This window comes from Mirounga angustirostris, unplaced genomic scaffold (genome assembly GCF_029215605.1).
Source record: "Mirounga angustirostris isolate CCGP_5_RB_7025 unplaced genomic scaffold, mMirAng1.0.hap1 SCAF_15, whole genome shotgun sequence".
In the NCBI taxonomy this organism is placed as follows: domain Eukaryota; kingdom Metazoa; phylum Chordata; class Mammalia; order Carnivora; family Phocidae; genus Mirounga; species Mirounga angustirostris.
Window position 1 is genome coordinate 58,304,688 of NW_026991723.1, and position 23,322 is coordinate 58,328,009.

General features: G+C 51.9%; 2 protein-coding genes across 2 annotated transcripts; one reads left to right on the forward strand and one right to left on the reverse strand.

Annotated features, from left to right (window-relative positions):
- The first annotated feature begins 473 nt into the window (after window positions 1-473).
- Window positions 474-5,785, forward strand: TESK1 (testis associated actin remodelling kinase 1). Its single transcript, XM_045882635.3, has 10 exons — window positions 474-1,709; window positions 1,834-1,955; window positions 2,085-2,133; window positions 2,637-2,783; window positions 3,105-3,187; window positions 3,357-3,447; window positions 3,697-3,780; window positions 3,933-4,022; window positions 4,159-4,273; window positions 4,606-5,785. The coding sequence occupies exons 1-10, from the start codon at window positions 1,491-1,493 to the stop codon at window positions 5,490-5,492; spliced, it is 1,887 nt and encodes a 628-aa protein (XP_045738591.1). The 5' UTR covers window positions 474-1,490; the 3' UTR covers window positions 5,493-5,785.
- A 73-nt stretch (window positions 5,786-5,858) lies between these two features.
- Window positions 5,859-13,042, reverse strand: CD72 (CD72 molecule). The gene is made up of 9 exons (XM_045882636.3): window positions 12,861-13,042; window positions 12,665-12,772; window positions 11,940-12,011; window positions 11,257-11,346; window positions 10,581-10,916; window positions 7,967-8,115; window positions 7,223-7,338; window positions 6,357-6,500; window positions 5,859-6,067 (listed from the first exon to the last, which is right to left on the reverse strand). Exons 1-8 carry the CDS (start codon window positions 12,940-12,942, stop codon window positions 6,362-6,364), a joined length of 1,092 nt encoding a protein of 363 aa, XP_045738592.1. The 5' UTR covers window positions 12,943-13,042; the 3' UTR covers window positions 5,859-6,067; window positions 6,357-6,361.
- Window positions 13,043-23,322: the final 10,280 nt, after the last annotated feature.

Consider the following 23,322-nt stretch of genomic DNA (forward strand, 5'->3'; position numbering starts at 1 on the left):
GGAGCCAGCGGAGAACCGGAAGCGTTGGGTACGGCGGGTGCACAGTGCGTGCGCATGCAGGGCCCAGCGCCGACTTAAAAGAGGCCAGCTGCAGCTCCTCCTCCAGCCTGAGGGGGCCGACCGGATTCCTACGAGGTGGAGGGCGGAACCTCCTGAGAGGGGTCACACTGATAAGGGCTGGGCCACACTGAGGGGAGGAGTCACGTTGAGAGGAGGGGTCACAATGACTGGTGGAGTCACTCTGAGAGGTGGGGTCTCATTGTGTGGGAGGGGTGTCGCACTGAGGGGTTCTGGTACACACTGACGGCGGCAGTATCGTACTGAGGAACGGTCCCTCTGAACGTGGCGGTCTCACTGAGGAAGAGAGGGGTCTCCGAAGGGGAGGCCTCCTGGAGGGGCGGGGTTTTGCCAAGGGGTGGGATCCCACAGGAGGAGGGGCTTCCGGACAGGTGGAGGCTTCTCTGCAGAGAGATAGGGCCGTTTGGAGGAAAGAGTAAGAGGAAGGTTCAGGCTGGGTGGTCACTGGGCGGATACTCTCTTTCTTTGTACTTTATTCGAGGGAGGCGGGATGGAGTAAGGAGGTGTAGGCCACACCAGGGACGGACTGGCCACGGGCTCACTATACAGGCCTGAGGCACCACAACCGCTGGAGAAGGGAGAAAGTGTCAGGGAATCCAGAGGTGTAGGGGTCGAGACCTGGGAAATGGTCAGGCTGGGCCAGAGCGGAGGCCGGGAAGGTAGGCAGGTTGCTGGGCTACCTCCGATTGTGGCTGACCCTGAAGGGTCTACTTTTCTGCCCTGCTGGCCCACGGAGCCCAGGAATCCGGCGGCTTCCTGAGCCCGGCTGTCCTCAGACAGTGGCCTGAGGGTGGGAGGAGAGAAAGGACTCCCAGGGCAGCTAAAAGACATTTGAGCTGCGCGTACGCACAATCAGCCCGTAATTCCCTTCAGTTATTCAGCTCGGGCCAGAACTTATTTGGCCCCGACGTCCCAGACGCATTCGCCTAGGGTGTCGCGGCCACCCGTTGGGGGTAGCGTACCTGAGGGGGCGTGGCCGCTGCCCGTGGGCCGGACTGGAAGGAGTTAAGCGGAGGCCCGGCTCAGCCCCGCCCCCGGCAGGCCGCGGAGCCTGAGCCCCAGCGGCGAAGCGGAGCCGCGGCCCGCCGCCCGCCCGCCAGCCAGCCCGCCTCCGCCTGCGGGGAGCCCGCCCGCCCGCCTGCCCGGCGGCGCCCAGAAGAGACACCGCCACCGCCCGGCCCAGGCCCAGGCCCAGTCCCTGCGCAGAGCGAAGCGGAGCGGCGTCTACCCGGGCCCTGCAAGCCGGCGCGGCGGGGGCGGGCCCAGATCTTCAGCGGATCTTCCATTCTCCAGGGCGGGAGCAGGAGCCCCGGCGTCCCGGATCCGGCTGGGCGCACGCCCATGGCAAGCGCGGCCTGCCCGGGCCCCGGGGACCCTGCCATGTGAAGCAGGCCCGGGCTGGGGGCCCGGCCATGGCCGGGGAACGGCCCCCACTGCGGGGCCCTGGGCCAGGGCCGGGAGAGGCGCCGGGGGAGGGGCCCCCAGGACCGGGGGGCACGGGTGGAGGCCCGGGCCGGGGCCGCCCCTCCTCCTACCGGGCTCTCCGCAGCGCCGTGTCCAGCCTGGCGCGCGTGGACGATTTCCACTGCGCCGAGAAGATCGGGGCCGGATTCTTCTCTGAGGTCTACAAGGTAGGATCAGCAGAGGGGCGGGACCGAGCCTTAGACGGGAGGCTGGAACTAGGGGGCCCAGACCCGGACGACCCGCGCGACCTGGCCGGTCTGCCCTGGACTCGCCAGCCTATGCCGCCCCCAGGTTAGGCACCGACAGTCAGGGCAAGTCATGGTGCTGAAAATGAACAGACTCCCCAGTAACCGGGGAAACACGCTACGGGAGGTGCAGCTGATGAACCGGCTCCGACACCCCAACATCCTAAGGTGAGCGGCCCCAGCCGCTTGCTGAGAAGCTTGCTGGGAGAAGAGGAAAGATCCCGCGGGAAAAGTGGGAACTGTAGAGGGGCCTGGACTCTTACAACCTACCCTCCTATCTTCTCCATCCTCTTCCAGGTTCATGGGGGTCTGTGTGCACCAGGGGCAGCTGCACGCTCTTACAGAGGTGAGGATGGGTCAGGAAGGAGGGGACCCCCACCACCACCAAGGGGAGAGAGAGTGTCAGCGCCCAGTGCATCTACAGAGGAATACTGAGAGGTGGCAGGACCTCCTCCCATGAGAGGCTTCCCTGAACTTCCTTTGGGCTAATCACAAATAAAATGCCTCAGTTGGTCACATTCTCTATATGCGCTATAACAATGCTGTCCAATAGAACTTTCTGTAGTGATGAAAATGTTCTATAGCTACATGTGGCTAGGGAGCAGTAGAAATATGACCAGTGTGACTGAGGAACTAAATGTTTAATTTTATTTAAACTTAATAATTTAAATAGTTGCACATGTCTTGGACAGGACAGCCCCAGAATATGAGTGGGGGACCCTAGAGCACAGACTTACCCTTCTGACCTTTGTGATCCCTCCTCCTCAGTGTCCCCTGGCTTATAAGTGGGAGACCTAGAGTACCGGCGGAAACCTTAACATTCATTCCCCTTCTTCCCCTATGCCTCAGTATATGAATGGGGGGACCCTGGAACAGCTGCTCAGCTCCCCAGAACCCCTATCCTGGCCTGTCAGGCTCCGCCTGGCTCTGGACATTGCCCACGGCCTGCGGTACCTGCATGCCAAAGGTGTATTCCACCGAGACCTAACATCCAAGGTAGGCTGGCCAGGTGGGTGGAGGCATGAAAGGGGATTTGAGGCTATTACATTGTAACCGGCCCATAGATATTGGAATATGGATAGTAGACCTGTTAGGATGTCGGAGTAGCAAGGCCCTGGAGAATGGGGACTGGGGTGAGGGGGAGCTCTGAGGGGCTGAGTACCACGCTATGTTTGGAGTGATAGATGATGTTGAAAGATTGGGGTGCATTGGAGAACTGGGAGATCAGAGAGGGTTGGGGTTACTGTGGAGTGACAGGGCTTTGGGGTATATACTGGGAGATCAGAGAACAGAAGGTGATGGCTGTATGTATGTCAGAACTGTCTGATCCGACGGGAAGACCGAGGCTTCACGGCTGTTGTGGGTGACTTCGGGCTGGCTGAAAAGATTCCTGTGTATAGGTGAGGTGAATGCCCCTGGGCCCCCCCAAACTTTCTAGAAAGTCCCTATCTAAGTGAAGCCCCCAGAGACATTTCCTTTGGAGTGGGGAGGGGGCTGACCTCATCCCTTTTTGTTTAGGGGGGTTATCTGAGTGGGGTGTCTCTGATCACTCTGCCCCTACCCCTGCAGGGAAGGGGCAAGAAAGGAGCCATTGGCTGTGGTAGGTTCCCCATACTGGATGGCTCCAGAGGTGTTGCGGGGTGAGCTGTATGATGAGAAGGTAAGACATCAATCCTTCAGGTTCCAAGGCCTTCCAGAGACCCTTGAGATACTTTTATAAGGCCCCATCCCAAGTTCTATAACAGCCATACTGAATATTTAGGAGACCCCCAAATTTCCCCTTGCCCCCTCATAGGCACCCCTCCAACGCATAAAACTATCAAGACTTCCCCCAAATTCTGACATATTCTGACAAAATTCTGACATGAAAACCATCAGTTACTCCCGCTGACATTGTCTCCTCCCCCAGGCCGATGTCTTTGCCTTTGGGATTGTCCTCTGTGAGCTCATTGCACGAGTACCTGCGGACCCAGATTACCTACCCCGAACTGAGGTGAATGATGTCTCCAGGTTTGATAAGGGGGAGCTCCAGACTGGGTAGCCCATAACCAAGGAGGGTTCCCTGGAGGTTGAGGTCCTGACTGGGGGGCAGAAGGCGAACCCAAGGAAAGCTGAATTGAAGGCCCCTCCTCTCTGTCCTCACAGGACTTTGGCCTGGATGTGCCTGCTTTCCGGACCCTGGTAGGGGATGACTGCCCACTGCCCTTCCTGCTTCTGGCCATCCACTGCTGCAGTGTAAGAGCCTCTCTCTCCCTGCCCACCACCCCCATCCATCAGCTGGCAAGGCTTTCCTGTTCCAGGTGGTGGGAGGAAAACATAGGGACCCTCTTTTGGAGTACTGAGTGAAGCTGTCCCTGTCTCTACCCATCAGATGGAACCTAGAACTCGTGCTCCCTTCACCGAAATCACCCAGCATCTGGAATGGATCCTGGAGCAGCTGCCTGAGCCAGCCCCCCTCACCAGAGCTCCCCTGACACACAATCAGAGTAAGTGAGCATGACCTTGACCCAACTGAATTCCTTCTGCCTCTTCCTTAGAACTCAGGGGATTAAGACTAAGTGTATTTATTAGTTGGGGGATGTGGGGGTATGAAAGATATTTTCATAAAATAAGATATTTTCAAATTCTAGAGCCAAGGGAGGGGAAGAAGGAAAGAAGAGGTAAAGGAGGGCTAGAGGTGACATCTCCCCCTGTCCAAAGTACCCAATGGGACTCCCTTTTGTAAGCTCTAGTCCCACCAGCCTCCTGGTGAATAATGAGGCCTCAGGGAGCCATGATCAATGCTGAGAACAGTAACCACAGACTTCTCTGTCCACAGGGTCTGTTTCAAGAGGGGGTCCCTCTGCCACACTTCCTAGGCCAGACCCCCGGCTTTCCCGAAGCCGGTCAGACCTCTTCCTGCCCCCGTCACCAGAATCACCCCCCAACTGGGGGGACAATCTGACTCGTGTCAACCCCTTCTCACTCCGGGAAGACCTCCGGGGAGGCAAGATCAAGCTGTTGGACACACCCAGCAAGCCAGTCGGCCCCCTGCCCCTTGTTCCACCATCACCACTGCCCTCCACGCAGCTGCCCTTGGTGACCACTCCAGAGACCCTGATCCACCCGGGGACACCTGCCCGTCGCTGCCGCTCGCTCCCATCATCCCCTGAGCTCCCCCGACGTATGGAGACAGCACTGCCAGGTCCTGGCCCTCCCAGTATGGGCCCCTCGGCTGAAGAAAGAATGGAGTGTGAGGGCAGTAGCCCTGAGCCAGAACCCCCAGGACCAGCTCCCCAGCTGCCCCTGGCCGTGGCCACAGACAACTTCATCAGCACTTGTTCCTCAGCCTCCCAGCCCTGGTCCCCTAGATCAGGACCTGTCCTTAACAACAACCCCCCAGCTGTTGTGGTGAACTCCCCACAAGGCTGGGCTGGGGAGCCATGGAACCGGGCCCAGCATAGCCTGCCCCGGGCAGCAGCCCTGGAGCGGACAGAACCCTCGCCGCCCCCTTCAGCTCCCCGGGAGTCTGATGAGGGGCTGCCCTGCCCCGGCTGCTGTCTTGGCCCTTTCAGCTTTGGCTTCCTGTCCATGTGCCCCCGCCCCACACCAGCTGTTGCCCGCTACCGCAACCTGAACTGTGAGGCGGGCAGTCTCCTCTGCCACCGAGGGCACCACGCCAAGCCTCCCACACCCGGCCTGCAGCTGCCCGGGGCGCGCTCTTAGCAGTGGGGCCTGTGGTCTCTGGCCTCCAACTTTGGCCTTCAGGAAGCCCCGTGAGGACAGAGCACACATGTTGGACAGTGCCAGCCCCAGATGGGCTGACCGGCTCTTCTCCCCATGTAGGGGAACCTCAGCATGGATTCAAGGGACAGAACGTTTCCTATCCAGCCCCTGGGCTTGCTCTCCTGTGGGCGATCACTGAACCAGACAAAGCATTGCTGACACATGAGACTAACACGTGCAATTATTTAAAAATATTTCAATAAAACTGCCTGGCTGGCTCCGGGCTGCCCCTATCCACTCAGTCCATGCGCCCTCCTCCACCCCCCTGCAATTCACCATAGGAAGTTCTTGGGGAGGCCAAAATCTAACGACTTCTTCACCCGTTTCCCAGGAACAGTCCAGTTTCTGGGGCAGGATTTCAAGCAGGCAGCAGGCTGGCTGGAAGTGTTGGGCATGGATCAGCCCTTGCCTGGGCACTGCCCAGGCAGAGTAACGGGACGCTGGAGGGAGATGATCTTAGGGCCTGCAGACTGCAGTTAGCGGTGAGGGGTACAGGCTCTTGTTGGCAAGAGTACCTATAAGAGTAAAGCACCAGTGAGCTCTGCAGTTGACTGTTACTAAGAACATTTGTCCAGCTCATCCCACCTCCCTGGACAGCCACATCACCAGCCTCCCTTCAGTTCCAGACCTTTCCTGCCCGACCCCAGGACCCCCCTTACATAAGCAGACCAAGACCTTGAAGGCTGTAGAGGTAACCGTCACGCTCAGGAATAAGCTTTACCCCTGGCTTTTGAGCCCTTGCTCTGAGTTCCTCTCCCTCCCTCGTCCCCAACTCCCATGCCTCAGTCGATTTGTCATGCTTACCCAACTCAGGGCGAAAAGTGGTCCCTATCTGGATCTGGATGCTTGAAAGCTGCCATCTCACAGATGCAGGGATGACGAGAAGTACAGTCCTCCCACTGCATTTTTAGCCACTTGCTTTGTACCTTGTAACATCTTGAGCTTTGACTATAATACATAGATTGGCGAGGTAGAACTGGGTTAAGCCCTGCCCCTCCTCTCCCACCCTACCTTCTCTCCTCTTGCCCTGCATTAAACACAATGAAGTTCTAACTTGCCCTGCCTGCCTAAGGGCAATGTTTGGGTATGGTTCAGGGACAGATGTCTACTCTAACTCAAAGAAGCTTCAGGACCAGGGGAGGGAAAAATCACCCAAGATATTAAAGATGGAAACTCCATAGGGAACATAGGAGATGACTCCCCTGTTTCAGGGTCCCTGGAGTTGATTGTCAGAGTTGTCCCACTGCTCCCTCACTTCCCTGAGGCAACTATAGTGCCCCAAGAGGCCCTGACTGAGAAAGTGCCACCTCAGTTTGGGTAGCCTTGTCAAGAGATGGGAAGTTAGAATGCCAGGGTTCATGAGCTGTGAAGTCCTAGCTAAAGCCTCAGCTTCTCCCTCTGAGAGAAAGATGACATAGGTCCCAACTCAGTAACTTAAAAAAAAAAAGTGTCTGGGGCTGCCAGGTACTGGGAAGGGGCCAGAAAAGAAGACTGTCCTAAAGAGTTTTAAGTAAAGGGAATGGACAAGTAAGCAATTACAATATTGACTTGTGAAAGAGTTTTGAGAGCAGGACCTCCCAAAACTTTGGGAGCAGGAGGGGAATCTCATTACTATGTCTTTATGAAGGAATTATGGAGTTGAATATGTCCAGAAGTCCTAACAGACTTACCGAAAGACCTGTTTACCATCAGCCTGCTGCAACCTCTTAAAGCTGGAAACAGCCCAAAATGAACCAGGCGGACTAATTTGTGTCAACATCTTCCTTGCACTGTTGGAGTTTGTAAGCTGAGGGGAGATTCAGAGAGACAAGAGGTATGTGGAGAACGATGAGAAATATTCCAGTGCAGGGGGGGCGGTGTAGGGAGGAGGGGACGTGGGCCGATGGAAGAAAATGAGCACTACAGGGAGGTCTCTGAGCTTTGACAAGAGGACTGTCTGACTGGCACAAGACATCAGCTCATCGGTGACCTGTCCCTGCGGCCTTCAAGCGCCAGGTTGTAGATGCAGGCTCGCCCTTCAGTTCACCTCCCAGCTGGGTAAGAATTTCTGCCAGCCTTTGAAGGGGAGTCGTTCCATGGGCTGCTCTGGTCATAAGGAGCCAATCCCAACAATCCAGCCCACCAGATATGGGACCTCTCTGCCTGAGAGGCCAAGAGAGTCAAAGACGCTGTTCAGCAGCCCTGGGAAGGTGACCAGAAAGCTGAGATGAGAAACAGTTTCAAGTAAAGATGGTTCATGAGCTTTGACTCTCGTGCCAACACCGGCCGGTTGGTAGGGGGCACCTGGAGCACTGCGCTGAGAAGCTGCGTGGCAAAGGAACGTGTGCCCTGTGTGCACTGCTGTTCCTGACTCGATGACATCTATCCCTTTACCTAACAGTACCCGCTACAGTCTGTGAATAAGGTATGCTTACTGAAAAAGAATAAGAAGTGTCACTGAATGCGGCCAGGTCAGAGGAGAGAGATTTACAGTGGTTTTGGCTCTCCTCCCAACTTCTCTCCGTATATGAGATGTAAAAGCAGCTCCTCTGGTTCAGTATCCATCCCACCGGACAACAGGTATCTATAAACCAGAAAGAAAGTGACAGCACAGCCCAGACCCAGGAGGGAGTTCTCCTCATTTGGGATGAAAGTGACGATTCCTCAGTCTGGTTGCTAACAGTGCCCACCTTGGTCTAGTCCCGGCACCTTCACTGACATCTAGCCCTTCATCTTTGCCATCTGTCTTTGGCATCCCCTGGGAATGCCATTCCTATTCATATTTAGTAAAAGTCTTTAATATTCACAACCTCACTCCTTAACAGTCTAGGAGGTTTATTTTAATAGGGTGGTGATACTATTCCCAATTTCTGAATGATTGCAGTCTCCCCCCCACACTTTGGCTGACCTCACCTGGGCCCCCCATAAGTGTTCAATTGGCCTCTTAATCATCCCAATCGCTCCCTAAAGCATTCCTCGCTGCATATTCAAAACTTGATCACACCCTCCAAGCTGCTAGCCACTTCCTCCCCTCTCACCACTCTTCTACAAGTAATAACCTTGGTTGCTGTTCTGCTGAAATTGTCAGACTCTTGATGTGAACTCTCTCCCTTTCCTTCCCTTCCACCCAAAAACCTGCCTCTGCTCTGTTCCTCAGTTCCTGTCTCTAAGCAAGAAATATCCCTCTTTCTTTCACAACCCATACCCCAATCTGTGCTCCTGATCGCAGCCCACCTCTCTCATTGCTTTGTTCCAGGAGTCCTACCTGCGGCACTCGAAGATCCTTCCTTCCTTCCTTCCTTCCTTCCCCAGCTCCCTCTCTTCTGTCTACATTGTCTCTTGTCCTCACCCAGCTACCCTCTTGAATTTCTGTCCTATGGCAACTAAAAGGATACAAAGTCAGTGCGGCCAAATGGAAGAGGGTGAGAGGGTAAGTGGCATGCTGAAAGGTAGGCAGGGACCTTGGAAGCCAGGCTAAGGATTTTTTTATTTTCATATTACAAGGAAGAGTAAGTCAATGTAGGGTTTTACATAGAGAAGTGTTGTTCACTGGCTATATCCCAAGTGCTTGGGCACAGTGCTTGGACGTATGTATAGTATGTATGCCATAACTTTTGATGTAATTAATTAACTGGAATGACATGATCAGATTTTTGTTTTTAAAGGATTACCCTGGCTGCCACGTGACAAGTGGGTGGGGGGAGGGGGAGAGCAATGTTTAGGAGAAATGATGCAGCAAGCCATTGCAGTGACCCTTGCAAAAGATGGGGGTGGGCAGAAATGAGAATGGACTCGGTGGTGGAAAATGGAGGGAATCTTGATGGAGCAGGGCACCTGCTAAAAGTGCGAGAGGATGGGAGGCTAAGGAGCTCACCCGGAGAGCAAGCCAACCACTGCACAGCTGCCAGGCGGCACTGAGGAACGGGCTGAGGTTGACACTAGAGTTTTGGTGGCACTAAGCAGAATGATAGCACAATACGGCACACCTGGGTGCGGCAGGGGCAAGGGGGGAATTCATCCAGAGTTGAGGTATTGCCACTCTGGTGCACCAGAAAGACAACAGAACAAAGGAGCCAGTGGCTAAAGTGATGGGCCCCAGAAGCCAAGATGGGCAGACAGAGAAGTGACAGCCGAGGCAAAGGGAGGAAACGGGAGACAGTGGGTTGGAGGCATCAATGAGGTTGAAGAAGAAGTGTGGGGAAAGCCTGGAGGAGGCAGCTGTAGTCAGAGTGGAGGTCTGAAACCAGCCTTCCAGCAGAAGAGCTGAGGTCTGGGGTGCAGCTGAGGGAATGGCCTGCGGGGGGGGGGGGACTCCCGGGGAGGAGTCTCCCGATGCCCCCTGAGCTAGACGGAGCCGAACCTGAACCATAGGTAACCGGTGCATGAACATTCCAGTCACCTTGGGCCTGGCTCCCTGCCTGAACCTCAGCCTGCTTCTTGCACAGCCTCTCCCCTTTTCTGTGGCCCCCTCCCTCCTCCCCACATACTGCCTGGGCTCCTGCCTTCAAAATAGATGAACTCTCCACCCCAGCTCCCTCCCCCACCTCACCCCCACCCACCTCATTGTGAGTGCCACCCACACCTGAGAGCTTCAGCTACCTTGCCCCACCGCCACACCGCACCTCATCAATCAGTAATTCTTAACCCTTGGGGAATCTCAGATGTAGTGAGAAATAATTAAAGCTATAGACCCTCTCTTTAGAAAAATGTGCAAACAACCAATTCCACGTCCCAACTCAGGAGGTTCCCAGATCTTTGACACTGATATCAAGGGCAGAGACCCAAGTTTGGCGGTTTGGACAGTGTGATCTGCATTTCCAGCAGCCACCCTCCTTCCTCCTTCAGGATCTGCCTGAGAGTTCTGTGAGCCGCCCTAAATCCAGAAAGCAGCTTGATCCTCCTCTCTGCTGGCCACCACTCTCACTTGCTATCCCTTCCCTCAACAACTCAATGGCCCCCTGAAAGATAGACCCCTGCCACGAGTGTCTCCTCACTTCAATCCATCCCTCAGAGCAGACCCTCCCATCTCTCCTCTCCCAGAGCGGATACCTGCTGAGAGGCATGTGAATAAGGGCTTCAATGTGTCCTGCATGCTGCTCAGCCTCTGCTCCAAGGTCATCCTCTGCACCTCCTCACTTTGCAAGGCCTCCTTTGTCTTCTCCTTCTCAGACCAGCAGGCCTGTAACTGCTCTTGGGTAGCCTGGCAAACCTTCTGTTCCTCCTGTAGTGCTTCCTGACTCTGGGCTAGTTCCCTCCTGGACTCTTGCAGATCCTCTTCCTTCTTCCCCAGCTGGGTTATCTTTAGGAGGAGCTGCTGTCTCAGGCTGCTGTTAGTGGTTTCCAGAACACTGTTCGTCTGCTGGAGCTGCTGAGACACCTGCAGATCTGTTCGACCATAATGAGAGATTTGGAGGACATCTTCTTGAGCCATGCCCTGGTGCCCTGAGACTTCAGCATCAGTCCTTTTTCTGATTCTTGCAAATTTTTGCAAAACAGGCTGAAATATAAGATCTGACTGCCTCAAGCTTAAGGAGGTACTGGATTAGGTAAAGAAAATTTAGGAAGACACCACACTCTAAAACAGACCTGGCTAGAAACTAGATGAAAAGCTAAGGATATGGTGGTAGTGACTCTGGGCCCTGCCCAGAGGAAGGGCAGCTATTGGGGGAGAGTAGGGGAAAAAATTGCTTGGGGCAAGTGGGAAATGGGGAGCAGCCATACTCACAGCGCACTCCCAGGCAGATGGCGGCCACCCCTAACAGCAGGCAGGTGAGGAGCAGGCCGAGAAAGAGGTACTGCGTACAGGCTGCGCGGCCTTCGGGAGACAGTGGGATGAAGGGCAGAGAGCCCCAGGAAAGTTTAGAGACTGAGGGGCTGGGTGGGTGGGGGATATTCATGGGAAAGAGCACCCTCAGAGGATGTGGTGCCGGCATGGTGGGGTTTGTGGGGTAGTGGATTTCCGCAGGTAGCGGAAGGAAGATGTTCCAGAATAAGGGCTGGGATCGTTACTGGTAAGGATTGAGGGGCGCTACCTGGTAGGATGGGAACTAAATCTCAGATGGTGACAGAGGACGGGGGTATGTGAATGGGGACCACCGTAAAGGGGGAGGAGGGAGGATCTGGGTCAACCTGTGGGAATGATACATATGGGTATAGGGGTCAAAGAGGCAGTCCGGAGGGCTGCTCCCGGGCTCACTCTCGGTACCGGACCCGCACACCGCCGGGCCCAGCACCAGCCCCGAGGGACCGCGCCAGCACCGTACTTGGTGTCAACCCCGCGCGGCGTAGCGGGGTCGGCGGAGTGAGAGAGGCCGCCCCACCCGAGGCCCCGCCCCGCCCCGCTCCGCGTGCCCGAGCGCCAGCTGGGGCGCCGGGGGCGCGCGCAGGCGGGGAGGGCTGGGTACTCACCCGCGAGGAGCCTCCCGGCAGCTGGTGACGTCACGGAGCTCCAGGAAGCAGTTGGCTGCTCTGACTGGAGCCCTGAGGACCCGCAGCAAGTCCAGTTTGAAGACGGGAAATTCCCCTTCTTTCCACCCTCTCCCCCTCCACCTCTCCCCCTCCAGTCTGGCCCGAGAAGCCTTCTGCGACATCCTGAGATGCTCTGGGACACCCTTAGCACTCACTCTCCGGAGTCCCGCATCTCCCCCAGGACTCTTGTGTCTCTCCTGGGTCTTACTACATCCTCTCCCCCGGGACCCCTTCCTCTCCCTCCTGGGTCTCCCCTTAGGTTTTACGCAGCACCCCCCATCGGCCTGCCCCAAACCTTCTCCCGAGAAGTGCTCTCATCCCTCTCCCCTACCCTCTTTTCTCTGTCCCGTGACTCCCCATTTCCCATTCGAATTCATCTCCACAGGGGCTGCCCTGATCTCTCCTAGGAGCCCTTTTCTCCCCACTGGGACCTCCACCTTGCCCCGGGGAGCTTTATTCTTCCTTGGTTCCCATTTACCCAGGGCTCATTCTTCTCTTTCCTAAGCACCCTCCTCCTTTCCCAGGGATTGTGTCTCCCCCGCCGCCCCCCGCCCGCTCAAGAATACCGTGGAGTCCCAGCTCAAGACACACACACACACACACACACACACACACACACCACTCACCCCACCCCGTCAAAGATACATCCTCTGGACTCTCCGTACCTGCTTTGTCCCTTACTCCAGAAGAAGCCGAGCTCAAGGGCCCACCTGAGACTGAGGGCACTTGTACATTCTCATAGGTGAGTTCCTCATCCTCATCAGTCTCTGGGTCTGGAGAAGAGAGAAAAGGTGAGGTGGGGGTGGGGTCATGAGGGAGCTTGGGGATGCAAAATCAAAGAGATGCCTCTTTCACCCTTACCCTGTCCTAACCGGCTGGAGATGCTCTTCTTCAGGGGAGCCTTCACGAATCGCAGGTCTGCATAGGTGATGGCCTCTGCCATTGCCCTGAGCACCTCTGCTCCCACCTGTCTCCCCCTTCTTCCACCAGCTCCAAGCTTCTCTTGACACTGTCCCCTCTGTCCCTTCACACTCTTAGGCTCTGTGTTCCTTCTGTGACTGCACAGCTTAGTGCTTTGCCCTGTGACTTCTAGTTACAAAAGAGGAAGATGTGAACAAGTGTCAGACAGATGGGTTCAGTGAAGCAGATTGCATCCCTGAGCCTCTGCCAGAGGGACAGGGGATGGGAAACTGAGGTCCAGAACATAGGCGTAGAGCCTGGAGGTGTCACTGGATCACTACTTAGGCCTGTCCCTTCGTCCTGCCTGTGCTCCCCCTTCATGCATCCTACACGCACTTTGGCAGTGCTGCACTCTAAATGCATGTCCTCCTGATCATCTACCCTGATTTGCCCTATGCTCTTCTCTTGGCTGCTATGTCCACGGGCTTATCCATGTGTTGTCAGAGCTCTTTTGTGCCCAGCTGAACCCAGAGGATCTCCCACAGTAGAGCTCCATCCTCCCCATCATATTGGGGGATCCTAGTGTGGAGCCTCTGCTCCTCATCATCCTGGGGTTCCCGGCAGGTATGGGCTCCCCGAAAGGGGCCTTTGATTTGGCGGAGCTCATTTCCCTATCAATTTGGAGGCTTTCAGGGTAGACCCAGCTCCCCTCCTGCTGTAGTCCTGCAGAACTGCTGAGGATCTCACACACAGGGAGGTTCTCACTCCAAAGCCCTTCCTGAGAATGTGACAGCGCTTTGGAGGATGCAGAGGATCTGGGACCACACTGTTTCTCTTCTCTAACCAACCCCCCCCCCCCCCCCCCCCCGAGATTCCCTCTTCACAGCCTTTCCCTGGCCTTGTCCAGCCTTGTTCCCTCCTGATCACACCTTTGGCCAATCAGCCCCTTCCTCATCCCATCCTGCCCCCTGCTGGACTCATAGCATCCTGTGTCCAGACATCTGAGCTGGATCCAGCAAGCTGAGTCCGGGAGGCACAGGCTTGGGGATAGGCCTGGGCTGGGGGTGAGGATGAGGGACAACCCCAAGCTTGTGCGCCTTTGGAAAAACCTGCAGCACTGAGCCATTATACACCCTTGTGGGGGGTCAGGGCTGGTGAGCAAAGGAGTTGAATGGGGATGAAGAAGGGCAGTGGCTTCTTAGAAGGGAGGCAAGGAAAGCGCTGGATGCTGAGCTCACAGACTCTGGACCTGAGGTTTTGATATTTTCTTGGTTTTGTTTTGTTTTGTTTTCTTACTTACCTAAAGTTCTTCCCTTAAAAAGTCTCAACATTGTCCCTTTACACCCAGCCCCAAGCAAAAAGGGGGTGTTTGTGGGAGAAGACCAGGGGCTCGAGGCCCTCATGGGTGGTGAAGGCCTGGCCGATAGAAGGAAGGGAAACCGGCAGGGGAAGGAGGGTTGTTGAGCATGGTTCAGAGGTGCTCCCTAACATTCTTTCACCAAGCAATGACCCCAAAAGGGCTTACTTCTGCGGGTGCGAAGAGGCTGAGACAAGACAGGCTATGTGGGTGGGAAAAAACCCACTTGCAGGGGGTGGCATCTGCCCCCGCAGAACCTCTTCACACGCCGCACCTGTGGGGAGGAAAAAGGAAGGGGAAAGAGGTCCTCGCTGCATGCTAACAGCTGTCGTGTAGTGGTGTGTGGAGGGGTTGTAACGGGCCCTGTGGGTCTGCTGAGAGCTCCGCCCGGCCACACCACCCAACCCTCGCAGAGAAAGTGCCCACTGAGGTAGGAAAGCACATTTGTCACCTGAGAAGAGGCAGGTGTATGCATGAGTGTGCGTGTGCACGTGTGAACATGCATCCTCAGGTCTCTGTGGTCCATTGGGGTGTCTGTGCGAGGTGAGCTTCTATGTGAGAGGGCCTGCTGGAAGGGTTAAGCTCAGAGGATTCTGTGGGCTGAAGGGTGCATGTGATGGCTGTTATTTTTTTCCATGGCAGGGAATGAGGAGCCATTTGCAGAAAAGTCTTACAAGGTCATGGGGACAAATGATAGAAATATTTCTTTTCTCAAGCTCACTGTTTCCTAAGGTGACCCTGCAGCTGTTAACCATCCTTGCTTAATTAAAGTTTCCAACAACCCTCCCCCAGTCCCCCTATCAGGGCTTCCTCCAGATAACAGACGGTGGGGAGAGTTGGTGGCTCCCTGGGGGCCTCTGGGGCCTGTGAGCCTGAGTGGGAGCATATCGAGCAGCTGGGGGCGGCGGGGGCGGAGGGGTACTTGGAGTAGTGTACGAGGGTGGGGGCAGCGCGTATGTAGATCAGTTGCAGGAACATTTGCAGGAATTCAGTAAACTGTAGATAATGCCCTAGTTTTCAGAACCAGTACACAAGTGAACATGGCCTGGATACCAGTTAAAATGCCAAACCAGGTTTCCAGTATGTGCTCAAAAAAAAGAATCAATGGGTATGCTGCCTAAACGGACCCTTGGAGAGGCTTCAGAAGGAAGGGCACCCGATGCAACTGGAGTGAGCTAGACTGCATTTCCACAATGGCACGGATGCGTGAAGAAGGCCCGGCCTGCATCTCCGTCCTCCTTAGCTCTTTTGGTGATGGTTACACAGCCCCTTAGGATGCTCTCCTTTCCCTTCCAATGTCTTCTTTTCAGACTAGGCTGTGAAAGCGGGATCCTTCTTCCCCATGTGTGTCACATGTGGTCCTTGCAAAATTGACCTTCACATAACCTTGCAAGATTGGACATCATGAAGGATGCCTGTAACTCAGGCTGCGCCTCACCTGCCCACATGCCAGGAGAGCCTGTGGGCTTTTCAGAGCCGAGAGGCCAGTGCTATGCATTTCAGCTTTTGCATAGCCATCATATCATGTGAGCACCTCCAGGACAGACACCAGAGCCCGCTCCTTGCTCTCTCCTAGCTTCTGCATTGTGTATTACAGGGCTCTGTGTTGTAAAGGTCAACAAGAGGGAGCCCAGCTATGAGGGCATTGGGTAAGAGTTTGCTGTGTGGAAAGGGGCTCATCTGTGTAAACTTGGGTGAAGTCCAGCCCACATCAAGAAGTCAAGGAAGTCTCCTGAGACCCTGAGAGTCAGGTGATATCCATCTTCACTACTTTAATCCACTGACTCCAGGTGGTGCTAATCCATATAGACAGAGCATGGTAGGCAGATTAAGGGCCTCTCCAAAATGTTCACACTTGAATCCCCAGAACCTGTGCATATGTTCCTTTACTTAACAAAAATGTAAATGTGGTTAAGGACTTCCTGCATTTGGTAAGACGTCCAAGATATGTTAAATAATAAGAATAATAGCAGGCATCTCTGTCTAAATGTTTATTTTAATGGAAGTGGTTTTAATATTTCACCATTGAGAACAATATTTGCTGTTAGGTTTTAGTAAAAAGTCTTCATTATGTTTCAGCAGTTTTCCTCTTTCTCATTTTTACTTAGAATTTTTATTAGGGGGGGTGCCAGGGTGGCTCAGTCCTTGGGCGTCTGCCTTTGGCTCGGGTTATGGCCCCAGGGTCCTGGGATCAAGCCCTGCATCAGGCTCCCTGCTCAGCGGGAGGCCTGCTTCTCCCTCTCCCACTCCCCCTGCTTGTGTTCCCTCTCTTGCATTCTCTCTCTGTCAAATAAATAAAATCTTTAAAAAAAAAAAAGAAAGTTTTAAAAAAAGAATTTTTATTAGGAATTGTATTAAATTATGCTGGCTCTAAATATTAAATATGGGAACTTTTCTTCTTTTCCTATAGTATTGACTAGATTAAATGGCATGGAAATTTTCATTATTTTTTTTTAAAGATTTTATTTATTTATTTATTTGAGAGAGAAAATGAGAGAGCAGGAGAAGGGGGAGGGTCAGAGGGAGAAGCAGACTCCCTGCCGAGCAGGGAGCCCGATGTGGGACTCGATGTGGGACTCCATCCTGGGACTCCAGGATCATAACCTGAGCCGAAGGCAGTTGCTTAACCAACTGAGCCACCCAGGCACCCAGAAATTTTCATTATTTAAGAATAAATAGAACTTGGGCGCCTAGGTGGCTCAGTCCATTAAGCATCTGACTTTGGCTCAGGTCATGATCTCAGGGTCCTAGGATAGTGCCCCAGAGCCCAATTTTGGGTTCCATGCTCAGTGGGGAGTCTACTTCTCCTTCTCCTTCTGCCCTCCCCCAGCAGGTTCCGTGCTCAGTGGGGAGTCTACTTCTCCTTCTCCTTCTGCCCTCCCCCAGCTCATTCTCTCTCTCTCTCTTTCTCTCTCTCAAATGAATTAAAAAAAAAAAAAGAATAGATAAAACTCAGCTTTGGTGCCCTTTGAATGCAATCTTTTCCAAAAGTAGGTCTATAATCACCTTATTCTAGTTTTTTCTAAGGTAGGTTGAGCTATTCTTCTTTCTCTTGGGCCACTTTTGGTCATTTACATTTTTCCTGAAGAGTATGCATTTCCTCTAAATTTTCACGTTATTTGATGAGTAATTTTAGGTTGCACCTTTTTATAATTCTTTAATTTTTTTCTTCTGTCATGTTTTCTTTCTCAGAACTAATCTTGTCTATTTTTGCTCTTTTTTCTCTTTCTTTGTGCTTATAAGAGGTTTACTTTATTAGCCCTTTTATTTATCTTTTATTTTTTTTTTTTAAGATTTTATTTATTTGACAGAGAGACCTACGGCGAGAGAGGGAACACAAGCAGGGGGAGTGGGAGAGGGAGAAGCAGGCTTCCCGCCGAGCAGGGAGCCCAATGCAGGGCTCGATCCCAGGACCCAGGGATCATGACCTGAGCTGAAGGCAGATGCTTAACCATCTTAGCCACCCAGGCATCCCCCTTATTAGCCCTTTTAAAGAACTTTTTAAAATTCATGCTTTTTAGTATTTTTGTTCTCCATTTCATTCATGTCAGCTTTTGATATTTCCTGATTAATTTTGGTTTCTGGTTCTTTCTATAATTTATTGAAATAAATACTCTTTTTTTTTAAGATTTTTAAATTTATTTATTTGAGAGAGAGAGCATGAGAGGAGAGAGGGTCATAGGGAGAAGCAGACTCCCGGCTTAGCAGGGAGCCCGAAGGAATGTGGGACTTGGGACTTGATCCTGGGACTCCAAGATCATGACCTGAGCTGAAGGCGGTCACTCAACCGAGCCACCCAGGCGCCCCTCTTTTTTTTTTTTTTTTTTAAGCTTTCTATCTTTATAGCATTTTGGGGATATATGATACAGGGGATATATGATACAGGGTAATGAAAAGGTATCCAGTATTCACTATTTTTTTATTCAGTGTTTAAATTTTGAAAATACTATAATTTTGTTCTTTTTTGAAACTAGTTTTACTCTATTGTAATTTACATGCAATAAGTTTTATCAATTTTAAGTGTATCATCCTATGTTTTGACAAATGTATTCAATCACTATTGGATACCAGCATTACCGCTGCTTTCTGTTTATCTGTCTGGTATCCCTTTCCCACGACTTTATTTTGAATCTTTCTTGATCACTTTGCTTTAAGTATATTTTTCTAAGTAGTATTGACCAGAATTTGATTTCTAACAGTCTTAGAGTCTTTTTTTTTTTTAAAGATTTTATTTATTTATTTGAGAGAGAGAGAATGAGAGAGAGCGAGTACATGAGAGGGGGGAGGGTCAGAGGGAGAAGCAGACTCCCTGCTGAGCAGGGAGCCCGATGCGGGACTCGACCCAGGGACTCCAGGATCATGACCTGAGCCGAAGGCAGTCGCCCAACCAACTGAGCCACCCAGGCGCCCAGTCTTAGAGTCTTTTAATGGAAGAATTCAGTCCACTCGTATTTACTGTACCAAGTGATACATTTAATTTCCATCTTACTTGTTTTTAAATGTGTAAACAGTGTTGTGAACTCTTCTTTTCTTTACCTTTGCTGGACTGAATGAATGGCTATTCATCCCATTTTCTCCTTGTTAATTTGGAGTTTGTCATTCTATTCATAGTTACCATCCTTTGCCCTTCTCTTAAATAGATGCACATGATTGTTCTAGTGTATGAAAACAGAACAACTATTTCCATCATACTCTACTTATCTTCTACTTCCTCTCCATTTCAATAAGATATGGTCTTTAGGGGGCACCTGGGTGGCTCAGTCGTTAAGCGTCTGCCTTCAGCTCAGGTCGTGATCCCAGAGTCTTGGGATCGAGCCCCACATCGGGCTCCCTGCTCCGCGGGGAAGCCTGCTTCTCCCTCTCCTACTCCCCCTGCTTGTGTTCCCTCTCTCACTATGTCTCTCTCTGTCAAATAAATAAATAAAATCTTAAAAAAAAAAAAAGATATGGTCTTTAGATTACTTAGCCTTTCCTCCTCCTCCTCCTTCCCCCTCAGATCCTAGAACACTCACCTTCCCCTTATCCTCACCACCTGATTCCAGAGTTTTTTTGAGATAATTTAGTCCTTATTAGAATTTCCCTTACAACATGTTCCTTCTGTTTCAAGAGTATTTAGCATTTGTGTGACATGTTATACATATATAGAAATATAGATAAAAATATATAGATCATGGTTCACTGCACCCCACTGATTTCTCTCCTCCCTTCACCTTCCCCCATCTTGAAGTCTGTTCTAACTCATTTGTTGTTTCATTAGAGCCTTTTCTAAAAAGTATTTCTCACATGAGACACTGAATGATTTTTGTAAATCTTCAACTATCTTTCTTTCCCCTTTCGCTAGGTCCTGGTTGCAGGCCTATTCTTTCATTACCTCACATTCAGTTTTGCTGTCCTTTAACTTCCAGGGTTGCAAATAAGAACAAACTTTCTTTCTGCCTGGAAATGTGTGTGGTATTGTTCTTATCCATAGAGTTCAGGAATTTTAACCTGTATAGGAGCTAAATCTTTCTTCAGCTCAGGGATATTCCGTGTATTATTTAATTAAGATCTCTCCTCTCCTGTTCCTCTTCTGGAACTCATAGAATTTGCAGGCTAAATCCCCTGAGTCTGTTTCAATCTCCCATCTTTCACCACATAATTTGCATCTCCATATTTTTGTTACATGTTTTGAGATATTTCATCTGTTTAATTTTCTGGACCTCTTTGGGGGTTTTAGCAGTAACCATCCTCTCCTTTGCTTTATGTATGGAAATTTTTAGTTCTGATATCACATTTTCTAGTTCAAGGAAATCTTTTGTGTTTGACCTTCACACCTATCTCCCCCGGGCTCTCATTCAGTCCAAGATTCATTTGTTTCCTCTGGCAGGTCTCTCCACCCTCTGGTTTGTCTGCATTCTCCTGGCCTCAAAGGCTGAGAAATTCAATCCACCGGTTAGTTTTCTAGAGAGCTGGAGAGACTCAGCAAGGCCATTGATTGTTCCTGGAAAGCCGGCTGTTTCTGGGACTTGGTGTCTTCCTGAAGGTCCTTTTTCTTGGCTCTGAGGTGTTCTCCAGAAACTTGTCTGCAGGAAATTCTCTCTGCCAGGAAGCAGAGCCCATTTAAAGTTCCTCCTCTATAGCTGGAGTTGTCGGAGGGGTTGTGGAAGGGAGAGCTTCACCAAGGTTTTCATATACCCAGACTCCCCTTGCTCTAAATAATCTAAATATTATTGACAGATACAGTGATAATCACCGGAAGACTTAAACACAGAAGCCGTTAATAGCAGGTGCCCCTGGGAACTACAACTGGAAGTAGGAATGGGGTGGGGGAATGGCCTTTTACTTTTTTCCCCCCATTCTAGTATTTCTCAACCTCAGCACTTTTAACTTTTGGGGACTGAAATTCTGTATGGTGAGTGGCTGACCTGTGCATTGTGGGACGGTCAGAAGCATCCCTGACCTCTACCCCCTATAGATCAATAGCTCGGGGTGCTCCCCAGCTGTGATGATTAAGCATGTCTCTGCACATTGCCAAATGTGTCCTGGGGGGCAAAGTCACTTCTGGCAGAGAACCACTGGTGTCTACCTTACAGTTCTATTTAATTTTTTTTTTTTTAAGATTTTATTTATTTATTTGACAGAGAGAGAGAGTTAAGAAGAGCAGGAACACAAGCAGGGGGAGTGGGAGAGGGAGAAGCAGGCTTCCCGCTGAGCAGGGAGCCCGATGCAGGGCTTAATCCCAGGACCCTGGGATCATGACCTGAGCTGAAGGCAGATGCTCAACGCCTGAGCCACCCAGGCGCCCCTCTATTTAATTTTTTTTAACATGTGCTCACACTATTCCTAAAATTAAACATTGAACTGAGGTCATGAGACAGAGGAGAAAATGTCAAGCAGTTGTGCGGAAGCAGAAACCAGAAGTAGAAAATGTACAGTAGAGGATGAGGAAGCAAGTTAGCAAAGTAGGAAAAAATTAGGAATAAATAAAAGAAGCAGAAACTCTGTCAGAGAGTTATGCGACAGGAGGAGCAGGAGTGGGAAGACCCACATACTCCTGTCACCAAGGTCCCCAGCGAGGCTGTGATTTGAGATCCGAAATCCAGCAACAGTCTGCAGAAGCCCAGTCATAGCATAGCCACTGTTCTGCAATCCCCATTCCATTTGGCTTCCTCCCTGCCCCAAGTGTCCTAGCAATAAAAACCCCTTCACTTAAGCAAGGCAAAATGAGTGTATTCCTTACAAACAAAGCCCCGGAGACTTGGTACCCAGTGAAGAGACGGGCTCTCCAGTTTGCTGCCAGTACTATATTCACTTCCTAGCATCACACTTGAAGAGAGACTCTGCTTAAGCAAAACAGTGGGAATGATGAGTAGGCTGCAAATAAGGTCTGTAAAAGGAACTCTAGAAAGCTTTTCCCGGGAGGGAGGAAAAAAAAAGACTTAGGCCATCCATCAGAGCTGTCATGTACAGGAGGGAGAAGGGTGATTATATGATTGTAGCTCAGGAGGCAGAACTGATGACAAAAGTAACAGGGAGGCTGATTTTGGCTCCCCCAAAAAAAGTTCTCTCAAAAAGAAACATTGGAAACAAGCGCTTGGTGAGGTAGCAAGCTCCCTATTCCTGGAAATGTTTAACAAGAGGCTGGTAGGGTGGCTCCTGCAGTGGATATAAGTTTGGGCCAGATCTGCCTCCTCCCAGCTGTAGAATTCTAGATATTTAAAAGCCTGGCAAGAGGCACACACCAAGCAGAAATATTTTAGGGTCAAATGGTATTATAGTGCATTTAAGTATGTCAGAAGAGGGTGGCTGGTGGAGGAGTTGAGCAATAAGGGAAGATCTCAGAGGTTCAGCATCTTCTGCTGGCCCTGATGTGCTGGTCTTTCCCCCACAGAATTAGTCAGAACTCATGGTTGCAAGAGATAGAGAAGTCTAACTTAGAATGACTTAAGCAAAAAAGAGAATGCATTAGCTTACATAACCAAAAAGTTCGGGAAGCAGATCTAGCTCTGGGCATGTCTGGATCCAAGGTTTCAAATGAAGTCATTAAGACTTGGTCTCTCTCCATGTCTGAGCTCTGTCTGTTTCCCTCCTTATAGCCAAAACAAGCTTGGAAGTTTAGACTCATCTTGACAGAGTACAGAGCAAGGCCAAAGATGGAGGGGTCTTGGCTGGATGGCTTCCTTAGGCCCCTCCCCACCTACAAGTAATTCCTTAAGAACTTTCTATCATTGAACATTTGACCGTCCCAAAGACCCTTCCTCTTCGGGTCTTGGGCTTATCCCCAATCTTCCCATCTGAGACCTCAGGAAGAGGGGAAAAGCTCGAGCTCCAGAGGGCTCTCATGGCTTTCCCCAATGATCTGCGCCTGGGAATTTGCCAGGAACAGGGCACTCCTTATACCCTTACACCAGTCAGGGAAGGGAGGCCACTAAAGAAAGCACCCCTGGAGCTACAGAAGGGGAGACAACTGCAAGGTGTTTGGGAAACGAGTTGACAAGCTAGAGAGATGAGGCAAGGGGGTCCTCGAAGGTGTCTGAGGGGGATCTGGCTGCCCCAATTTATTTTTTTCCTAGACGCAGGGATCAACTAGGAAGTTGCCACAGTCCTGGCCTTCAGTCCTGAGGGCCTAGGCTAGGGCACGAGCCTCGGAGACAGACCAGTAAGACAGAAAAATTAAAAGGTTGTAGGGAAGGGAGAGGGTAAAGAATCCAGGCTTCAGGGACCAGAAGGAAAATAACGTTCAAATCGCACCGAGCTCCAGACCCAGTGAGTCGCTACGTTCCGCGAACCGGGAAGCGCTGTTCAGGGAACCGCAGGGTCCTGGCTCGGAGAAGCGTAGGGCTAAACTCGTGGGGCCGGGAAGATTGCGTGGGTAGGGGGTGGGGAACTGTCGGGACTACATTTCCCAGCCTGTCGTGGACCGGGCAGCTTTACGCATGCGCAGAGGTCGTGGCAAGGCCGCGTCGCGACAGGCGGGGGCGCCCCGGGTTTGGTCTTGAGCCGGCGGAGACCGGCAGAGCGGGTGTGAGGCGGGGTGTAAGGCCTGCGATGGTGGTGTTTGAGGCTTCAATTTCCGCCTCGTCCCAG